The sequence below is a fragment of the Leptidea sinapis genome, chromosome 35 (assembly GCF_905404315.1).
Source record: "Leptidea sinapis chromosome 35, ilLepSina1.1, whole genome shotgun sequence".
In the NCBI taxonomy this organism is placed as follows: Eukaryota; Metazoa; Arthropoda; class Insecta; order Lepidoptera; family Pieridae; genus Leptidea; species Leptidea sinapis.
Window position 1 is genome coordinate 9,987,737 of NC_066299.1, and position 22,264 is coordinate 10,010,000.

Here is a 22,264-nt window from a genome sequence, read left to right on the forward strand (position 1 = left end):
GTTAAGTTAATGGAAATTTTTAGTAAGTTCAGGATCAAATCGAACAGATTAAAAAGGGATAGAAAATGTGTAAGCAGGATAAAAGTAGTCAAAAGAATTTTCTAGTAGATCCGGGGGTATATAAGCCGTACTAAGCGTGGCCTACGGCAGTTCTAGTTCTGACTCGAAAGTCTAAAGAAGAAGAAGAAGAAAGTAGTGAAAAGTGGAAGTGTTCCAAGAAGAAGAAGATAGAAGAGACTTAGTGTTCGGTGCGGTGTGACGCGTTGATGGTACTGCCGCCCACAAGAGGAACAGCGGCAGACCGGCGAAGTGAAAGTTCAGAAAAAGTGAACGCAAATAAAAGACTCGTTCCTATAAACGGAGTATTATTTCCAATCCCTGACCCACTCCCATGTCATTATGAACAGGGGTCACAAAGCAACATTCGTTAGAGGGGGAAGCATCTTCGATCATAGATATAACCTTTGTGAGCAGCCAACTAGCCAAACGAAAAAACCACTGGAAAGTTACGGAAATCTATACAGCTAGTGACCACCAAGCCGTTTATTGGGAAATAGGTGCGACTGTAAAAGAAAGACTGAACACCAAAACTCATGGATGGAAAACAAGCCACTTTGACCCAGAAGCTTTCGAAGTAGCATTAGATGACCTGTCTCTCCTAGGTAATGACCCCAACGAAAAAGCAGATGTGATCAATAGAAGAATAACTATTGCCTGTGATGAGACCATGCCTCCTAAACGTAGCTCAAACCTACTGCCCCCGGTTTACTGGTGGAACGAGACTATCTCCACAATCAGGAAGCAATACATCAGGACGAGAAGGCTTGCACAACGCGCTCGGAAGAAGCCACATTACCAGCAGATGAGGACAAATTACAAAGAGGCACGCAGACTTTTGAATAGAGCAATCAAAGAGAGCAAGAGAAGGTCTTGGGATGAATTACTGATGGAGCTTGAAACGGACCACGGAAATGCTCGAAGTTACTCAGCAACATTGTAACCAACAAGCAATGAGTATGCCAACAAGCAAATAGGAGACTCAAATATACCACCTGTGACAGAGGACGAAGTATTACGTGCTTGCCATAAGATAGGTAATAAAAAGGCTCCTGAGCCTGATGGCATTCCTAACGTAGCCCTTAAATTTGCTATCAAATCTTCACCCGCACTATTTATCGACCTTTTCAACATCTGTCTCAAAAGTGGCACTTTTCCTACAAAATGGAAGCTCCAAAAACTTTTGCTCATCCCTAAAGGCAACAAACCGTTAGACGATCCTTCCTCGTACCGCCCACTGTGCATGCTGGATAGTATAGGCAAGACATTCGAACGCATCATCCTCGAAAGAATCGGTGTCATTGCAGAGCCACAACTGGCAGATAATCAATATGGCTTCCGTAAGGGTCGATCTACCCACGATGCTGTTAACCGGATTGTTAATACAGCAAAACAAGCAATCTCTGGCTCTAGGTGGAAAGGAGGGACCAAGAAATACTGTCTTGTGGCCACCTTAGACATCAAAAATGCATTTAATCAGCCCGCTGGGAGGTCATCATGAACCGTCTCGCTGAATTGAATGTCCCGATGTATCTACAAAGAATCGTGGCCAGCTATTTCTCAAACAGGGTTCATTCCTTGAATATGAGACCGAGTCTAGCCAATTCCAATATAGGATCACTGATTTGATTGTTGTTTGCTGTGTTTGTTATTCTTGTTTGTTTGTAACTGTCGCATTAGGTAACCTGTAATGATAGTTGCTATGTGTGTGAAATAAATAAATAAATAAATAAATAAATACAGGATGTGTCCCCCAAGGCTCTGTGTTGGGCCCACTCTTTTGGAACATCAAGTACGATGGGCTATTAAAACAGGATCTTCCACTCGGTACAGAACTTGTTGCCTTGGCGATTGTCATCGTATCAAAATACATTGAAGAAATTAATTGGAGATTTCATTAGACGTTTGCTGTAGTGCGTAGATGGATGGACAAAGTAGGCCTTAAACTCGCAGAGCACAAAACTGAAGCCTTGCTCATCACCAGTAGGAAAAGGATAGAAACAGTAACGTTAAAAGTAAGAAACAACGAGATCACCTCTCAAACTTTCATACGATACCTCGGGTTGATAATAGACACACGCCTAAATTTGAAAAAGCAGGCGGAGTATGCTGCAGACAAAAGCGTCTGCCGTGGTGCCAAAACTAGCCAGGCTCATGCCAAATGTAAGAGGTCCAAAACAAAAAAGGAGAAGGGTTCTTGCATTGGTTGTCACGTCAATACTAATGTACGGAGTAGCCACCTGGTCAGAAGCACTACCAAAACAAGAGGTACAACGCAAAATCACACCAGTTAACAGACTGAATGCTCTCCCCGTAGCGAGCGCTTTCCGTACAGTCTCGGGTGAAGCTGCATTTGTCATAGCTGGAACCCTACCCCCAGACATACTGGCTGAAGAACGTAGAGCGATGTTTTTATCACAGGAAGACGGAAACCTCAATGTTGCCAGCTGAACTCAAAAGCAAACAAAAACAGAGGAGTTTGCAACGATGGCAAGAATGTTGGAGTACTTCGAGTAAGGGACGTTGGACCTACCGGCTGATACGCGAAATTGCACCATGGGTTAACCGCAAGCATGGGGAGGTTAACTACTACCTGACCCAGATGATCTCTGGCCACGGCTGTTTTAGACAGTACCTCCACAGATTTAAGCACGAGGACTCCCCAGATTGCCCAAACTGCACAGACTACAGAAACTACACCTAAAGATGCGAATCATGTATTTTTTAAATGCCATCGATACATAACCGCTCGGGACAAATGGGAGAAGACACTAGTACAAGCATTACACCTGATAATCTTATCAGCTTAATGCTTACTGCTGTAGTAGCCTGGGATGCAACCAGTGCATACGCTGCAGAAATATTAAAAGATTTGCGTAGGTTAGAGAGGGCAAGAAAAGCCGCTGCAGTAAACTTATAGTTTGCTTAGTTGGAGGTAGCAAAAGCTAATTCTCCCCCCGTGAAGAAATGCCTTGTGGCGATTCCATGGGGACGAGGGAGATAGAAGAAGAGGCGGTTTTATAGTCGGTATTGGTCTTCAAACCGAGCCCGACATACGAGATCAATACGACCACGATCTTATGATACGTAAAAGTATTTTTCCCCTCAGAAAAAAAAACACAAACATACATGCACACAAACATTTACACTACTTACATGCATACAAACAAATATTCATACACACTTATCACCGCACTCGCCGGCGAGTGTGTTCTTCATCTTCATCCTCTCTTCTTCCCACAAGCACACAGCCGGTCCGAGGTTCGAGTCTCCATAAGAGACGCCCCGCGACTGTTGTTGCGTAGCCTTTGCAGCCTCAACGGCCCACGTCCTATTTAGCTGTAAAACCCTTCAGGGCTGTCAGCATAGAAGAGGTTTTTAGTCGGCAGGGGGTGCCCGCTTACGCGACACCCGAGTCCAACATATGGGCCCCGTTTCGGAGTCTTCAATACGTAAATGTTTTTTCTTCCTCTCCAAAAAAATGAGTTATTAGTGGTGAGCTTACGTCGGGGTTGACATCCAGTTCGTCTGCCACTCGCATGATGAGAGACCCGCGGCCCTGCGGCGCCAGCTTCTTGAACACGTCCGTGAAGTTCTTGCTGACCTGCTTGAACGTGAACTGAATGGCCTCCAGCTTGCGGTGCTCGAGCACCTCTATCAGCTCACGGATTTTCTCGCCGCTGAAAACCATCATTATCCATATAATACATCAACATTTTTTTATAAGGGACGAGACGAGCAGGACGTTCAACTGACGGTAATTGATACGCCTTGCCCATTACAATGCCGTGCCGCACAATATTATTGAAAAACCCAAAAATTCTGAGCGGCACTACAACTGCGCTCGTCACCATAGATATCAAGATATGACATAAGATATCAAGTCTCATTTGCCCAGTAATTTCACTAGCTACTACGGCACCCTTCAGAACTACTGCTTCACGGAAGAAATAGACGCCGTTTTAATGCCCATAATCTAGCCGGCATCCCGTGCAAGGAGCCTCTCACTGGTAAAAACCAAGAATTACGCAAGTGTTACACATTTAAATAAAAAACTTTTAAAAGGATTAAAACTCCTGTTATTGTAACTGTGTTTTTACATTAGTTTTTGCTTAGTTAAATTATTCTTAGTTTAAATAAAACACTATTTAAAGGATTAAAACGTTAAAAGGATAAAAAAAGTTACATTTTTATTATTATTTTAGTTCACTCGACGTTCCGAGACCTTTCCAGATCATGTTTTCAGGGGGACTGCGCTTTAGTAAAAGAAAATAGATTTTTTAGATTTTCTTCTATTTTGGTACACGGACTAGCTAAATCAAAACATTAAAATTAAAATGGCGGTCATTTAAATGGTTGTGAATACCTATTGCTTGAAAGACACCACCTTAAAAAATCTGTGTTTTAAGCACACATTAGATAAGACGACTTCTACAAGTATTTCGCCAACTAAATTTCAACTTGATGTCAACAATATTTCAATATGTTTATAAAATATATGATTAATGCACACGGCAACCGCGACATGGTATTCCCCGTGAGTTAACATCAAAAATATCGTAAACACTTGACAATTATTCTATTTAGAACAACAATTACGCTCAATAATTTAATGAGCAGCGCTACTTTAAATACAAACGCACTTCAGAAAGACATCATTAGTAAAATGTCCTCCATAATAGTAACAGTACTATTCTGTTTAAGTAACATTGTGTCATCTAGTGCAATGAATTCTGAACTGAGACACCAAAATACGTCTTTGAACATCACGGAACTTGCAAATAAATATAATTATCATATTGACGAGCATGATGTAATAACAGAAGATGGATACATATTGAGAGTGCAACGACTACGAACTAGATTCACGAATAGAACAGAAAAAGGCATTTCGGTACTTTTAATGCACGGTGTATTAGATTCCGCCGACAGTTGGTTGTTACAAGGATCAAAATCGCTTGGTTTTATACTTGCCAATTTCGGTTTCGATGTTTGGCTCGGGAATGCTAGAGGCAACAAGTATTCAGCATCGCATAGAAATTTAACGGTAAACGATGAGCGATTTTGGAATTTTACTTGGGAAGAAATTGGGATTTACGATCTTCCCGCTATGATTGATTATATCAAAAACAACAAATCTTCTAATCTATATTATGTTGGACACTCGCAGGGGACAACAAGTTTCTATGCGATGGCATCATTAAGGCCAGAATATGGAAGGAAAATTAAGATGATGTTCTCGTTGGCGCCTGTCGCTTGGATATCAAATACAAAGAGTATATTACTCAGATACATCTCTAAAATAGTCAATACGACATTCTTTCCAGTGAACGTTTATACTTCCAGCACAGAAATAGTTTCTAAAGTATCAAAACTATTTTGCAACATGTTGATAATTAACTGCAATATAAATATAATTCAGCCGTTCATCGGTTACGATCACAAGTTGATCGAAGAGACAATGTTGCCAGTTATATTCGAACACTTCCCAACGAGATCGTCGACGTTACAGCTTATTCACTACGCGCAGTTGATAAATTCACGGCGGTTTTGCCGATTCGATTACGGCGCGAACAATTATCTCAAGTACGGACAGAAATCTGCTCCTGATTATGATTTAAGTAAGATTACAACTCCAATGGTTTTGTTTTACAGTGATAATGATTGGTTATCTGATCCGCTAGACGTTGCCAAGCTGAGCGATGGTTTGCCAAAAGTGTACAAACGGTATCATTTAGACAAGTTCAACCATTTTGATTATATGTACGCAAGTGTTGCCAAAGATGCAGTGTATATGAAGATAGCAAGGGATATTATGAGTTTCGAGTTGTGAAGGACTTTTGCTCTGCGCCCATAGATCGCTCAAAAATTAATTTGTATAATAATTGTTGCTCATTAGCAAATTCCTATATGATGCTATTTTGATAGCAGACTAGATGCAGACGAGAAATATTTAAAAATAAAAGGTATCTAATTTTGAGGTTATCGAACCAAGAATATAATGGTCTTTTTTATAAATCAGTGATTCCAAGTGACTTTTTAGAAACTGAAAAACAATATACTAATGCGTAAAGCTATTTCTGGAAGAGTTCGTTAAAATAGCCAAGCCGTAAAAATAAATAGATAGTCCCAAAAGTCACCAAAATACATACAATTACGAAGAGCGAGCGACGACGAGAACCAATGTAATTGACAGAGTGTGAGACTAACAAGTGACCAAATTTTAGTGACGACAAAAATATTTTGGGGTGCCACAAACGATATTGCTTAAGATTTACTATGACCATACGTGACAAAAAGTATTATAGCAACTTTTGTCATACGATAATATTCATACCATTTCAACTATGACAATAACATACTACTTCTCTTCTTCTATACTTGTTACAATATCTTTCGTAATCGGCAAGTGCCCCCGCGCGCGGTATGCCTCAGACCGGCGTGATTTTGGCGCGCGCGCAGCGTTCTGTCAATGCGTATTATTTTACGTGTATTAATAGATTGCTTATAATGAGGATGATTTGAGAAAATGTATCGCAAAGCTATTGAAACATGCTATAAGACCATGCAAAATAAACCATCCTATAAACAAAATAAGAGTCAGAACTTGGTGTGGGAATAGTGTGCCGTGCGGCACTTTCGATTTTGGTGTATCTGAAAAATCTAGTGCCCTGGGGCACTTGCCGATTTCGGAATAAAATATGCATATCTAGTCTGCAATATTGATTTTTTAAGAAAACATTTATAATTCATGCAGTAACGATGAATATTTTTTATATTAACTGTTATAAACTGGTATGCGGTATGCTATATCACCACCACGCTGTTCCAAATAATGCGTTAACAATACAATGCGTTAAGTGATCGTTTAGTACACCCTTTTAAAAAGAAATCAGAAAACCCTGAATAATGAACATGATAATATATTAAAGTTTTGTTCATTTCATTTCCTATTCATTTTTTTCATTCCTCGCATTTCCTACCTTTTTAAAATACATTGTGCCCTCAGTCATTATGTAAAGTGGGTTTTTTAAATTATACTTTTAGTGAATAATATCTAATAATGGAAAGATGATCGAATGTTTTTATTAAAGCTTCTATTCAAACTTCAACCAAAATAATGTAAAAAACATGATTTAGATTAAAAACATGCAATAAAAAAAATCAAAACATCGACTACAATGGATTGGACATCTCTTATCTTCTTCGGCACGAAAAGAAGTTGGCGAAAATAGCGGCATTAAAGATATGAGCCGCATAAAATACTTTTTAGTCTTAATTTAGTCATGCAGCTAGTCCCTGTTATAAAAATATAGCAACAATTTTTTTTTTAAATATTCACTATCTTGCAATCTGCCTTATCACTTGGCATTTAGCTAGAGGTTACACAGTTCTAATTAGTCTTGGAATGGTATTACTCCAGTGACCAATCCATTTATTTTAATGCTAATATCTCAAAGTCGGGATTAGAAATAAATATACATAAACGCAATAAATATAATATAACCGCAAGATAAATGTTCACCGAATAATTTTTCTCTATTAGCATCGGTTCTTGCCTAGCTTCCATCTTCTTTACGTAAGGGTGATTGGAAAGTAATAGGTCTTTTAACACTTTTCATGACTTTCCATAGTGAATAATCAGTTGGTCTGGCCTCAAGGTTATGCAAAAAGTTTTCAAATTCGTTTCTAACTTTGCTTAGCGTACTTTTAAGTTTTTTGACCAGGCTGTTATATATTCGTTTATGTTCAGGAGATCTTGATTCTCGATACGTTTTCCTAGCTTGTCTCTTTTTTTGTACCAGATCCACTACAATTTGAGGATAAGTCGGTATGTAATCATTATAACTATTAACTGTAGGAGTAGCTTCCCACGCCGCCGATTGGACACACTTATTAAATATCTCTACAGCATTAGTTATGTCACAGTCAGATTTTAATGGGATTTGAGAAGTCATAGTATCCTTTAATCGTTGTCTGAATCTAATCCAATCCGTGTTTTTACTGTGCAGTTTACAGGGTCTCTTTATTAGCACAGGCTTATTGCGTAGTTCAGCTATGATTGCGGTATGATCAGAAGATAAATCTAAGCTGGATGTACAGCACAAGGATGACGCCGGAATGCCTTTAGTGACAAAGTCAACCAGATCAGGTTTCTTATTGACATCACTGGGCCAGTAAGTTGGTTCGCCGGTAGATGATACTTGGAGATTGAGCTGATGTATTGTTTTACTGAGTTCACGTCCCTTGGGAGTTATAATGCGTGATCCCCAGTCAACATGTTTCGCATTATAATCACCTCCTGCAATGAATTTGTTGCCCAGCGTTTGAAAGATCGAAGTGTAGCTGTCATTTTTAAGGTTGTGCCTAGGGGGCATGTAAAGGGCTGAAATTGTTATAGGGCCTCTAAAGGATTCAATTACAATATTAGTAGCTTGAATTTCGTCACTACAGTACGAATTTGTCACATAGTGTTTGATATTTTCTTTGATTAGTATGGCTGACCCTGCATGAGCGGAGCCGTCAGGATGGTTTGTATTGTACATTTTGTATCTAGGTACTTTAAAGAAACTTTTTCTTGGTAAAATGGGTCTTGGATACTAGCATTATATCTATATTGTAGGTATTTAAGAAAATTATAACTTTGCGAGTATGATTTGACAGCCCGTTGATATTCATAGCAAATTTTAATGGTCTGAATGTGAATGCAATAGGTACATGATATTCATAAGTAGTTTTGTCATAGTTGTCATTTGATGCATCATTTCCTTGAACATTGTCATAATTTGTTTGGAGTCGATAGAGTTATCTTTCGGTTCGTATGTCTGTTCGTCTGAAGTCTGTCTATGTGTGTGTGAGTGTGTCTAAGACACTGGATTTATATTAAAGCCTTAATATGTATGAAGCATTATTTATAACCATACTTGTTATATACATTGCAAGTTATCTAAACGTTATAAGGAAGTATTTTATTAGTAAATACGAGACCGCATAAAAAGTACGCAATAATTTTGTACTCAATTACTGTATGGTAATTAAAAATAAAAGTTATATATAAACAATTTGTTATGTTTTTAAAGTGATAACCCTCACTTCTAGGATTAATACACACATATAATGAATGAAATAATGAAGCCACAACCTGAGAGTTGAACAAAGCTAACAGAATTTTGTAACGGGGCGGTACTCGAACGGTTAGCTCAGTGGTTTAGAGCACCGGCACGGAACGCCGGAGGTCGTGGGTTCGAATCCCGCATCGTTCATAATATTTTGTTTTCAAATTTTATTTGTGTAGTTATATACAAGGTGGTGACGACATTATGACTTTAATTTGAACCACATATTGGGTATCATGACAGTAGTTCGTACACCAACTTTCATCAAATTACATTGAACGGTATAGTCACAGTGAATTATTTTCACTTTTATAATTTTAACACATGCTGTAAATACATTAAGATTTCGCAAGTTTCGTTTATTAGGTCATTCACCTAGACGGACCTTAACAATTTAGATTTACCTACATGCGTAAACCACATACAAAATAAAATGTGCGTCTCAGAAAACATCGGTTACTTAGAAGTAACACAATATTGTTGCTTAAATTTAGACCTTTATACTAAAAAGCTAAAATTCCTATTATTATTAGCAAAAAAATATTTCCGAGCTGCTCTGTTAGTATGGTCGTCGGCATAGTATTAACAGACAGAGAAATGCTACGTTGCCAATTTGACATCTTTTATGCATAAACAGAATTAATAGTTCGTATTCACTTCCGCAAAGGAAGAATTAGTATGTCAGACTAGCGCGCGCGTGGAGCAGCGCGGGCGTCTTTGCCTAGCCTACCTGCATGAATGAAATGTAAGTACTAGATACTCGACTCGTACACTTACAAATTTTACAAAGGCTGTGACAAAGGCGTGTAGCGACGTTGCCGGTCGTACCCGTAGTACCTACAGGTCAGTAGAGGTCAGAAGAAACATGATCAAAGGCTGTTCTTTTTTGTTAAGATTATTTTCGGAATTAGTTTGTTCGAAAATTTCGTTTTTTGTTTGTTGATGTAACGCCCGATTTAATTATTACAAAGTATTTTGATTGACTAGTTAGTAGTGATCCTGTTTTAATTAAAAGTCATATTGTTGTCACCACTCTGTATAAATTTAAGTATTTGTCATTAAATAATAATTAGTGTGTTGAGTAGGTTAGAAGGTTGAGGTCATGCAAATTCATCAAAAATGTTTCAAACAGATTAAAATATCGAATAACTACCTTAACATTTAAGTATGTCTTAGAACGAAGAGTAGTAGTAAATTAAAAAAGATGGCCGAATACATTATACACCTTCCTTAAAGGCCGCCAACGCTCCTGTGATTCCTCTGGTGTTGCAAGAGAGTGTGGGCGGCGGTGATCACTTAACAACAGGAGACCCGTATGCTCGTTTGTCCTTACAAATAAACTTGATATAAATTTATACCTAAGAATTAACTAAGAATGTGCAAAATGTTGTCTATATCGCTGCCATTACAATGACAATTTTGAAGGTTTCCGAATGTCAGGCAGCAAATAAATGCGGGAAACGTTATACGTCCGAATAAACCAATCATACGCAAAATTATAAGTATATTCTCAGGTATAACTTTATGCCAAATTTATTTGTAAGGCCGTAACTGTTTTGGCAATATTCAATTAATGATCATTTAGATGCATGTCAACGTAAATTTGTTTCTCGTCTGTTAAACACAATACAAGCGATATATTCGGCGTTTTATACAATACCAATGACTATGTCAAAGAATATATAACAGTAGATACAAGTACAGAAGGCGTTGCGCTCCGTAAAATCAATTAAAGAAATAGGCACTTTTGAGGCTATACAATAAGGTGCAGTTCAGATCGCACTGCGCTATTAAACCTCACTTTTATTCACGGAGAAGTTACCTCTCTTTCTATCGCGTGACTCTTAACTCTTCTGAAGACGTTAGGGTTGACTTCATTATTGGATCTATAATATAAGGTCATCTTATATGTTTTCTATAATATAAATTAGTATGTAATCCGTACTTTTAAATCAATATTCTTCAGTTGTCAAACCTACACCAGTTGCAGATAGAAGAATATGTGGTGAAAAACATACATACGACATAGGCTAGTTACATAGTTTATATGTCCTTCAAAAGGTAGTAACTATTTTAATAGGTTTCATATGAGCTTCAATAAAACAATTACGCTAGCTAGACTTGCACTTGGTATTATATTTACAATAACAAACAACAAAAACGCAACATAACCAAACTACTTGGTATATGTGTTAAATAGGTAGCTATCATGAATCATAATTTCATAATAATAATAATCAGTAATGTTTTAATTGCATTAGGAGTCAATGTCAATATCCATTTAAAATAACATCTTAACAGGTGACATCCGTCAAATTGACACTGATCGACATTAAAATAAACATCATAAGGGACAGACTATAAAAATCAGACACGGTACTGTGCAGTTGAGTTGCCAACTGACAAAAACATTTTGATAGAAGTCAAGCGACGTTCCGTAACTCTGTGTTACATTAAAAAATGACAACAAAAATGTCTGAAGAAATGTCACTGTTATTTAAAATGGTGAAACAGGAAATGGAAAAACAAACTTCTGTAATAACTGATGCTATAACAGAGCGAATTATGGAAAAAATAGACGGAATAATAAAACCAATAGCAGAAGAAAATAAAAACCTTAAATTAGAAATTGATACCTTAAATAAAAAAATAAATATGCTAGAAAATATTAACAGGAAGAATAATATAATAATTCATGGTCTCAACGAAATGGAAAAAAACTATACGGAACTTAAAAAAACAATCATGCAAACAATTCGAAAACTGGGTGTAAAAATTGAAGAATTCGAAATCAACAAAATACAAAGAAATGGACAACTTAAATCAGGAAAAATAAGACCAATACTTATTTCCTTTACAAGCTATAATAAAAAAATTGAAATACTTAAAGACAAAAAGAAAATGCCTGGAAACACCTACATTACAGAGGATTTCTCTAAAGAAACTTTACAAAAGCGCATAGAACTCCAACAAGAACTGAAACAAGAAAGAGAAAAAGGAAATATAGCGTTTATAAAAAACAATAAGATTATTATAAAACCCAAAGAAATAGAGAAAAGGAAACGAGACAGCTCGATATCACCACAGGCACTTTCGCAACAAGATGGTGAGAAAACTTTATTAGCACCAACGAAACTACACAAAACCGATCCATTTGCATATATGAGATCCAGATCCCACTCTTTAAGTGACAAAACAACAACCCAAAAAATGGCATAGGAAACAGCAGACACCGGCAACAGAAGAAAGATACAAATTAAAAACAAGCAACAAAATATTTACACAATACTCCCCAATCCGGCTGGTCACCGTGGGGATAGAGACAATACCCCCCCAGTTTTGCTCACAAAAACCAGAAACGAAAAAATTAAATGAATAAAGAAAGGAACACAAGTATATACATAGGAACTCTAAATACAAGAACACTAAAAACACAAGAAAGATTATATGAACTAAAACATGCATTAAAGAACATTAAATGGGATATAATCGGCCTGAGCGAAATACGAAGATCTGACGAGCAAATCGAAGAATACAATAAATATATATTCTATTACAAAAATAAAATCCCAGGTCTTTATGGAATTGGGTTCTTGATAAAAAAAATACCTGAAAAACAACATCCAGGAATTCATTGGAATCTCAGACAGAATAGCAATACTCAACATTGACCTGTTTAGTAATAAGCAACCTATTCTATAGTTTATGCTCCAACAGAAAATGCAAAAGAAGAGACAAAAGACGATTTTTATAATAGTCTAAAACGAACTATGGAGAATTTACACAAAACAGTGATAGTAATGGGAGACCTAAATAGTCTAATTGGTAAACGCAACAGCAATGAAAACAAATGCTTAGGCTTATTTACATCCGGAAAACGAAATTCAAAGAAATAAGAAAAAGGACAAACATTGCAGACGTATCACAAACTATTAGTAAACTCAAATGGCAATGGGCAGGACATCTAATACGAGGCAAACAAGAAAAATGGGCCAAAATAGTAACAGAATGGTATCCTAGAGAAGGAAAAAGACAGAGAGGGAGACCGAGTCGTAGATGGAGCGACGATTTAAAAGATGCCGCTGGTGTGACGTGGAGCAGATCATGTCATGACCGAGAACAGTGGAAGAGCCTGGGGGAGGCCTATGCGAAAGCAAAACAATCTGTGCCGATGTCTACTGCAAACTAAATGTAAATCGAAAACTATGTAAAGATTGTTATTAAAGGCTATTATTATTATTATTATTAATAATCAGTTGAAATTAGATTGTTTCAGTCTTTAAAAAGTTTAAATTTCTTTTACTTGCATTATACAATGACCTTTAATAAGAAATATCTCTTACTTGAGATAAAAATAGTAACTATATAGTTGACTTTTCTGTCCCAAGTAACTTATCGACGGTAACTCACTTTATCCGTGCACGCTGTCTGTCAATGGAACGACGTATAGCTTACCAGCGATATAAAGTTTGTATCGAAATTGCAAATCTCGCGCGATAAGAATGACTTATCGGGTAAATTGGGACAGCTTCAGATTATTGACAGCTAATTACTGACAGTAGAAGGTAGTAATTTATCTCTATCTGTAGATTGTATATTGGGAACCGTCCTTAAACATCATAATATTATTATTCACATATCTTCAAGCCGTCAAATAGTACTTACCCAATATCCAACTCCTCTTTTCTCTTGTACAATTTCTCCTTCTGCTCGGAGAAGCTGATAAACTGATCCAGGGCTTTCTTGTTGACATGGTTATACTTCTTCAGGTGTTGATTCGCCTTCTCCAGTTCTTTGAATAACTACATAAACACAATATTAATAATTACAATAGCGATTCTATTTATTCCACTATAGTTAAATTCAGAAATACCTATGATTAACATACTTGTCCATTTTAGTATGTTACTGAAGGTTTCTAATATTTCATTTAGTTTATTGAATCTACCATTTTATTAAATCAAATCAAAATCAGTTTATTCACGTAGGTCACGGAAATGACACTTATGAAAGTCAAAAAAAAAGTTTTCCGCTACTTCGTAAAGGGTTGAGCTAATGAGAAGAAGTAGCAAGAAACTCATTGGCACTATTTTATATCAAAATTTACAGATCATTTCAATTACAATATAATATGTAAAATGATGCTACAAACACACTCAAACGTCAAATAGTCAATGTCTTACACGAGTAAGTCGAAAAAGTAAATGTAAATTAATACAAAAGTTATTGAGTACAGTAGCTGCATCATCCACATACACCATAAAGCAATAAAAGTATTCTGTGAGCATTTTATAAGCGATTATAAATAAATCAACATGTATATATCCATACATATATATATACACAATAACTTTTAAGAATCTGAAACCGAGTCTCCCGCAACAGGATCATCCTCCCACCACAAGCAGCGCCCGTTCACGAGCATGACGCATGAGCCAGCCATCGCCTCCCTCAACCATATTTTAGGGAAGGGGACGACCCGTCCCATGTCGCCGCCACAAGCAGTGACATTTAAGCGAGCATGATGAAACCTGTTACGAGAACTCAGCAAACAACAAATAAATAATCCTAATCAACATATCATGCAATACTCACCAAATACCTCTACCTACTATTTGAATTCTGCTTAAACTTGTAATTAATATTATATTTTTACTAACAGTAATCAAAAGCTCAATCCTTTAGGGTAATCAAATCAAAATCACCTTATTCAGGCAGGTCAAGGAAATGACTTTTCTTTTTATATCCACCTCCTTTGAGGGTTGAGCTTTAATAAGAAGTGGCAAGAAACTCTTTGTTGCAATCACACACAAATCATTTCAGTTACAATATATGTAAAGTGATGCAGCAATAATACTCAAACTACAAATACTCAAAAAAAATGTAAATTAACACGTAAAAACAAGAGCTATTGAGTACATTCACGGCCGACTACTACTGTATCAACAATAATACCAGACCATGGTACAGTAGATGCATCAATCCACACACACCGTAAATAAATAAAGGTATTTAGCGACGATTTTTTTAGCAATTATCAAAAATATAATTTTTAATTTTAAAACCATGAGGTGGAGTTTCCGGCTACAGGATCATCCTGCCACCGCAAGCAGCGCCCGTTCACGAGCATGACGCATGGGCCAGCCATCGCCTCCCTCGACCATATTTTAGAGAAGGGAATGACCCGTCCCACGTCGCCGCCACAAGCAGTGACATTTAAGCGAGCATGATGAAAACTGTCACAAGAACTCAACCAAATAACAAAAAACAAGAATGTTCATCTGAAATATATTCAACAACACTCACTAAACACCTCTACTTAAAATTTGACCATTTTGCTTTTAGTATAAATTATTAATTATTCAAAAATTATTCAATATTATAAATACTATTATATTTAGTTAAGGGTAACTAAAGCTCAAATATTTTAGAGCAATTCATACCCATGCTTTCTTATCATCTAAATAATCATTTAAATAATCATTTAAATTGTAATACGATTTTTCCATAAGTTTATGTTTAATATAGGCTTTGAACTTGTTGAGGGACATTTCCATTATGTTCTCAGGAAGCTTATTATAAAATCTAACACAATTACCGATGAATGACTTGTCGAGTTTACTAAGCCTAGAAGTGGCATTAACAGTTTATTTTTGTTTCTAGTATTAATATTATGTTTTTCATATACCTTTTGAAATTTATTGCCATTTTTATGAACATACACTAAATTTATACATAATTTTAAAATCTTTAAATTTAGATCAAAGCGACTCTATTGGTCCCATACCATACGAGGGGCACACTGAAATGATCGGGAATAGAATATTTCTGATTGAGTTACAATAAAACCTTTTTTAGAATTTGAAAACTGGCCTCTTAGAACCTTAATGACATTCATACAATTAAAAAAAAGTTCAAAAACAAAAACTATGTTGGTTTAAAGTCAAGTCAGTCAGGTAAAAGGACACGTCGTTGACAGAAATGGAGCTCAGGCGTGAACATTTTCGTGCCATAATTTATCACAATTTTCGTCGCGGCTTATCTCAAGATAAATGTCTCAGTGAACTTGTTTCGATTTATGATGTTGAAGCACCGAGTCAAACGACACTATACCGCTGGTATGCCGAGTTCCGACGCGGTCGTGTGTCGCTCAGCTCTGTTTCTTCTGCAGGTCGACCAAGAACAGCGGTCACGCCTGAAAACATCGGAGCTGTGCGAACTATTGTATTAGTTGACCGTCATGTGACATACGAGCAGATTCAGGCTGTTATCAGTATCGGAATGAGTGCAATTCAGTCGATATTACATAATGAACTTTGTGTAAGAAAGCTAGTTTCCCGATGGGTACCCCACAATTTGTCCGAAGAGCATAAGGCGGCTCGTGTAGATTGGTGCCGGAATACTCTGCAACGCTTCAACGGAGGGAAGTCAAATGCCGTTTATAATATCGTCTCTAGTGACGAATCATGGATTTATTCATACGAACCTGAAAGAAAACATCAGTCAGAAGTTTAGGTCTTCGAAGACGAGGTCTAACCAACGAAAGTGGTTCGCTCCCGCAGCGTGTCAAAGAAAATGGTCGCTACGTTTGTCTCGAAAAAGGGGCATGTTGCTACAATTCCTTTACAGGATCGCAGAACGGTTACCGCTGAGTCGTATATCACGGTTCGTTTGCCAGTAATGATAGCCGGACTCCGAAAAAATAACCCGAAACGTCGCATCATCTTACATCACGAAAATGCGAGCTCCCATACGGCTCGGAATACAAATGATTTTTTGAAGCAGGAAAACGTTGAGCTGATGGGCCATCCTCCGTACAGTCCTGACCAGAGCCCAAACGATTTCTTTACATTCGCTAGAACGAAAGATTTATTACGCGGTCAACGGTTTGAACACCCCGAAGCAGCTGTGGAAGCGTCCAAATCAGCCATTTTGTCAATGTCAACTTCAGACTGAAATTACTGTTTTAATGATTGGTTTGCACGAATGGAAAATTGCATTAAGTTGAACGGAGAATACTTCGAAAAACAATAAAATACAATTTAGCCATACCGTGCATGTGGTTTTTCTTATTCCCGATCATTTCAGTGTACCCCTCGTAAATTGACCGAACAGCTCTTTTCTGCAGCACGAAAATAGAATCAATATCAGCAGCATTACCCCATAATAATATACCATATGACATAATGCTGTGAAAGTAACTAAAATAAACCAATCTTGCAGTTTCAATGTCTGTTAAGGAACGAATCTTTTTTACTGCGTATGCAGCAGAACTTAGTCTACTTGATAAATTTTCTATATGAGGGCCCCATTGGAGTTTGGCATCTAGCGTTATTCCAAGAAAAACAGCGGTACCAACTATATCTAAATTCTCGTTTTTAAGCTGCATATCGATTGACACTTGCTTAACATTAGGTAAAGTTAGTTTAATGCATTTCGTTTTATTACCATTAAGTAACAAGTTATTAGCTTCAAACCAATGCACAACTTTAGTTAAAGCATTGTTAACAACATCAAAATTTGGTATGCAGCGGTGTATTTTAAACATGAGTGATGTATCATCAGCAAACAACACAAATTTGATATTTATCCTTTGCAATTTAAGGGAGATAATTTATATAAATAAGGAATAGAAAAGGTCCTAAAATCGAGCCCTGTGGAACCCCCATTTTATCTATTGATCCAGAGGACCTCTTTCCATTGTTATCCACCTTTTGTATTCTACAATTTAAATAGAATGTCATTAAGTCCAATGCTTTATTTTTAATACCGCAATAGTGAAGTTTTCTAACTAATGTTTCGTGTTCAACACAATCGAACGCCTTGGATAAGTCACATAAGACGCCAAGTGCATCACGAGACTCCTCCCAGGCTTCAAATATATTATGTATCAAGTCAATACCAGCATAGGTAGTTTGAACGACCGTCACCAGGTTGTACCAGTGACCCTACTAATTAGTAGTACTAAAATAGTAGGGTCACTGGTACAACCTGATTTTAACAGTTTACTATGTTTCATTAGGTCAGGAAATTCACCATATTCTATACAATTGTTAAATATTATAGCTAAATCTGGCGCAATAATATCAATCAAAGACTGGACAAGTTTAACTGATATGCCCCAAAGATCATTTGTCGCCTTATTTTTAATAGATGTAAAAGCTTTTATAACATCAGAGCCAGAAACATGATCAAATTTAAAGATTTTATCACATTCAAAAATGTTGTCTTTCAATAGTGAAAGAGCGGAGTCTGGTGATGAGTTCAACGAATTTGTAGTGGTAACAGGTATATCTGTAAAGAATGTTTCGAAAATTGCTGCAACTTCGCAATTCGACTTAACGGACCTGTTATCAAAGTTTAAATTGAACTCGGATATTTTATGGGTCACCCTTCCGGCTTCTTCATTTATTATTTTCCAAGTCGTTTTTATCACGTTAGAACTATTGAGTATTTTATCTCGTATATACCTTGACTTGGCAATAGTACAATCTTTTTTAAAATTTTTAGAGAACTGTTGAACATATCTTTTGAACTCATCACTACAGTTATGTTGTCGCTCCGCATATAAATCGAAAAATTTTTGCCTGTTTTTGTGTAATTCAACTGTTGCCCACTCGCTAAAAACTATTGCATCAGTTTTGAGGACCGATTTAGGAGTGAAAATAGAATTTATTAAATTATAGAACTTATTAAAGAATAAATTATACATTTCATTTGAGTTTTAATGTATTATGTAAAAATGGGAGGTCTCTAACAAGGGTGGCCCTCTCACTCTTTCTATGCGGTCTGATGTAACTGGCACAAAAGTTACTTTGTGTTTACTTATATTGGGTTTTAAAGATTCAAACTGAATTAACTGATCACAGTGGTTCGAATCTAATTTACTAATTATGTTTTTTCTAGTAGCCCTCACATTTGTAAAAATATTATCAATACATGTGGCACTAGTAGAAGTTATTCTTGTGGGTTCCATGAACAAATTGGATAAGTTGTATGATTTATATAGATTTAATACTTAAAGCACTATTTTCTAAAATATTTATATTAAAGTCTCCAACAAACAAGCAGTTTTTTATTTGATTTTGTGGTTTTGAATAAAACTTCATCCATCACTTTCTCAAAAAGTTCAAAGTTAGCACAGGGTGGTCTATAAACAGACACAACAATGAATTGCTCTAATTCAATGGAGGCTAGCTCAATTATCCGCTCAATAGACAGGCAGACAATATCAGTTCGATTCATATAATTTAACTTTTTCTTCAGTAAAATTAATGAACCTCCATGAATTGCAGCGGTTCTCGTGAACAAGCTACCAACCTGGTAATTGTTTAAACTAAAAATACATTCAAAACTTTTTAACCAGTGTTCTGTGAAACATATTATATCAATATTAAAGTTATTTAAAAACAATTCTATTTCAAGTTCTTTTCCTTTTATACATCTGATATTTTGGTGAACCAGGTTGATAACATGTGGCGTATTTTTAGTGGTTTGATTCACTTTATCTGTGAGTAAACCCTCCTTAAAATTACTTTTCAAGCAAGAGAAAGCCTCTGTTGTCTCCTTATCTAGTTTAAAATTTAATTTTTTAAACTTTATCCTTAGTAGAAGCTGTCCTCGAACAGGTACTATACCCTTGTTATGCGGTAGATGTTAAATTGCAAACAAGAATTTTAGAAATATTTCTAGCTTGATTGAAAAAAATGTCACAAATAAAATGTTAAAAACAAAATTTTATGAACGGTCTCGAACCCACGACCTCCGACGTTCCGTGTCGGTGCTCTAACCAACCGAGTTAACCGTTCGAGTTACGTATCGTTATAAAATCTTGTATGCTTTGTTCAACTCTCAGGTTGTAGCTTCATCTACAGGATCTACTTTAAGTAAGATCTTTTTTCCATGAAGTGAGGGTTATCACTTTAAAAACATAACAAATTGAAAAAAAAAATAATGATAAATAGTGGCCAGCGAGTTTCTCGTAGTTATGTTTTCACGTTCACTTCTACTTTGTTTAATCATACGATATCCAGGGTAGTGCTCAGGCCTGTTCACATTGTTTGAGTGTCGTAGGGTACCTGCTTGAGCGACATTTTCTCATATTTGGTGTGCAGCTCGGGCGCGTTGGGGAGTGTGCCCAGGGCAGCTATCTTATCCAGGGACTCTTGAATTTTCTCCTGAAGAAACACTTCCTTGGAAGCCAACTTCTCGAGGTCTCTTGTGTCTTCTTCCATTTTATCTTGCACTTCTTTTTCCTATGACAATAAGTATGATTTACTACATGTTGCATGTATAAATATTAATATCTGGACGATCGAGCCTTGCTCGAATTTTTAAGAAAATACAAAACTAGAACAAAAAATAAAACAAAAGGACATCTGGATTCGAACCGGGGTCTTCTGCTTTCCGGATCACCCAATGTCCCATCTGAGCTATTACAGTCTTGTATATAGTTGCGAAATTTAAATTTGTATTCATTAGAATTATAACATTGGTTATATTGTAGCTGTTTCTCATTAAAACACGGATAAAACCAATGTCTACTAAATTTTATGAAAATGGTTGGAGCCGTTTTCGAGATTCAGATTATATATATTACAAGAATTGCTCGTTTAAAGATATATTTTATTGTAATTTGCCAACTAGCACATTACCTTTTATTGTATTGTGGAATAAAGTAATTTGACCTTACATTTAATTTATCTACTTTGATTGGTAAACTCAACAGAGCTATAACAGAAATAATGTTAAACACGAATAATCAATCATAAATCGCTTATAAAATGTTCACAGTATACCTTTATTTATTTATGGTGTGTGGATGATGCAGCTACTGTACTCAATAACTTTTGTATTAATTTACATTTACTTTTTTGACTTACTCGTGTAAGGCAGTGACTATTTGACGTTTGAGTGTGTTTGTTGCATCATTTTACATATAATATTGTAATTGAAATGATTTGAAAACTGATGGAAATGTAAATCTTGATATAAAAGAGTGGCAATGAGTTTCTTGCTATTTGCTTCTTCTCATTATCTCAACCCTTTACGAAGTAACGGTAGATTCAATAAGAAATATATTTTTTTGACATTCATAAGTGTCATTTCCGTGACCTACATGAATAAAGTGATTTTGATTTGATTAGATTTTTAAAACTGTACCGGCACGCGGATCAGTTCGGTTAGGCGAGTGAGTACAAATTTTGGATGGGGCTTCATCACCAAATGCAGAAATCATCCGGTCAACACACTGTTTTTGTGTTAAACCACTTCGAAAGTCATAATAAATCATCGCTCTAGAATTTTCTCGAGTCAATTTCATTTTCTCAACGACTAAACAAGTTTGAAAAGACCTTGTGACTAGACCGAGAATCTTTTTTTAAATAAATAAATGGTATTCGATTTTTAAAACCAAGGAGTTTTCAATTAAAAAGATTTTAATATGACAGGAACAGTGGAAATATTCCATTCCTGATACTTTTAGTACTGCCCTGGTAATCAACGGTAGATAGTGAGACAAGACTGCTTCCATGTTTTATATGTACTGGCACTGTAGTAGTCTTGCAATGTCTGCAATGCGGTTTGCGACGACTCTCGGTGCTTTTTAATTACAAATAACGAAGACTCCTTGCATGTCGTCAGCTCTCGTTTAAGACCAAACCTATGACAACTGAAGAAAGCGTCTTGGAATATTTTTTCAAATTCAAATATTTTTGAATCTGAGGGCGGTCGATCCATTCTCAATCTGTGGTATCATAAGTTTTTTAACAATTCTTTTGAATAGCGTAATACTTTTGTTTTGAACATTTTCTGGGATCCTGTTGTAAAAGCATATACATCGCCCCACCAAAGACTTGCTTACTCGACTTAGCCGAGTAGTAGGCATTATAAGCTTATGTCTGTGTGGTGTTAACATTATGGTTATGACAGTTTCTCGCAAATTCACTTTTGTGCCTATGAACATACTTTATATTATCAAGAATATATTGAGAATAATAAACACGAGCATATTAGTATATGTTGTATGGTATGGTGCTGACCAAACATCGACCGAGTATGCTTTGAGTTGATAGAGAATTAGGGATTTATAA

General features: G+C 36.3%; 1 protein-coding gene across 1 annotated transcript in view; it reads right to left on the bottom strand.

The window, feature by feature from the left end:
• LOC126975190 (structural maintenance of chromosomes protein 3-like) overlaps positions 1 to 22,264 on the bottom strand; it is a 73,420-nt gene that overhangs the window by 23,151 nt on the left and 28,005 nt on the right. Inside the window, exons 19-21 of the mRNA XM_050822952.1 lie at positions 20,252 to 20,428; positions 13,839 to 13,975; positions 3,563 to 3,737 (exon numbers count right to left, since the gene is read on the bottom strand). Of these exons, the coding sequence (XP_050678909.1) occupies positions 3,563 to 3,737; positions 13,839 to 13,975; positions 20,252 to 20,428 (489 nt within the window). The remainder of the gene's footprint in view (positions 1 to 3,562; positions 3,738 to 13,838; positions 13,976 to 20,251; positions 20,429 to 22,264) is intronic.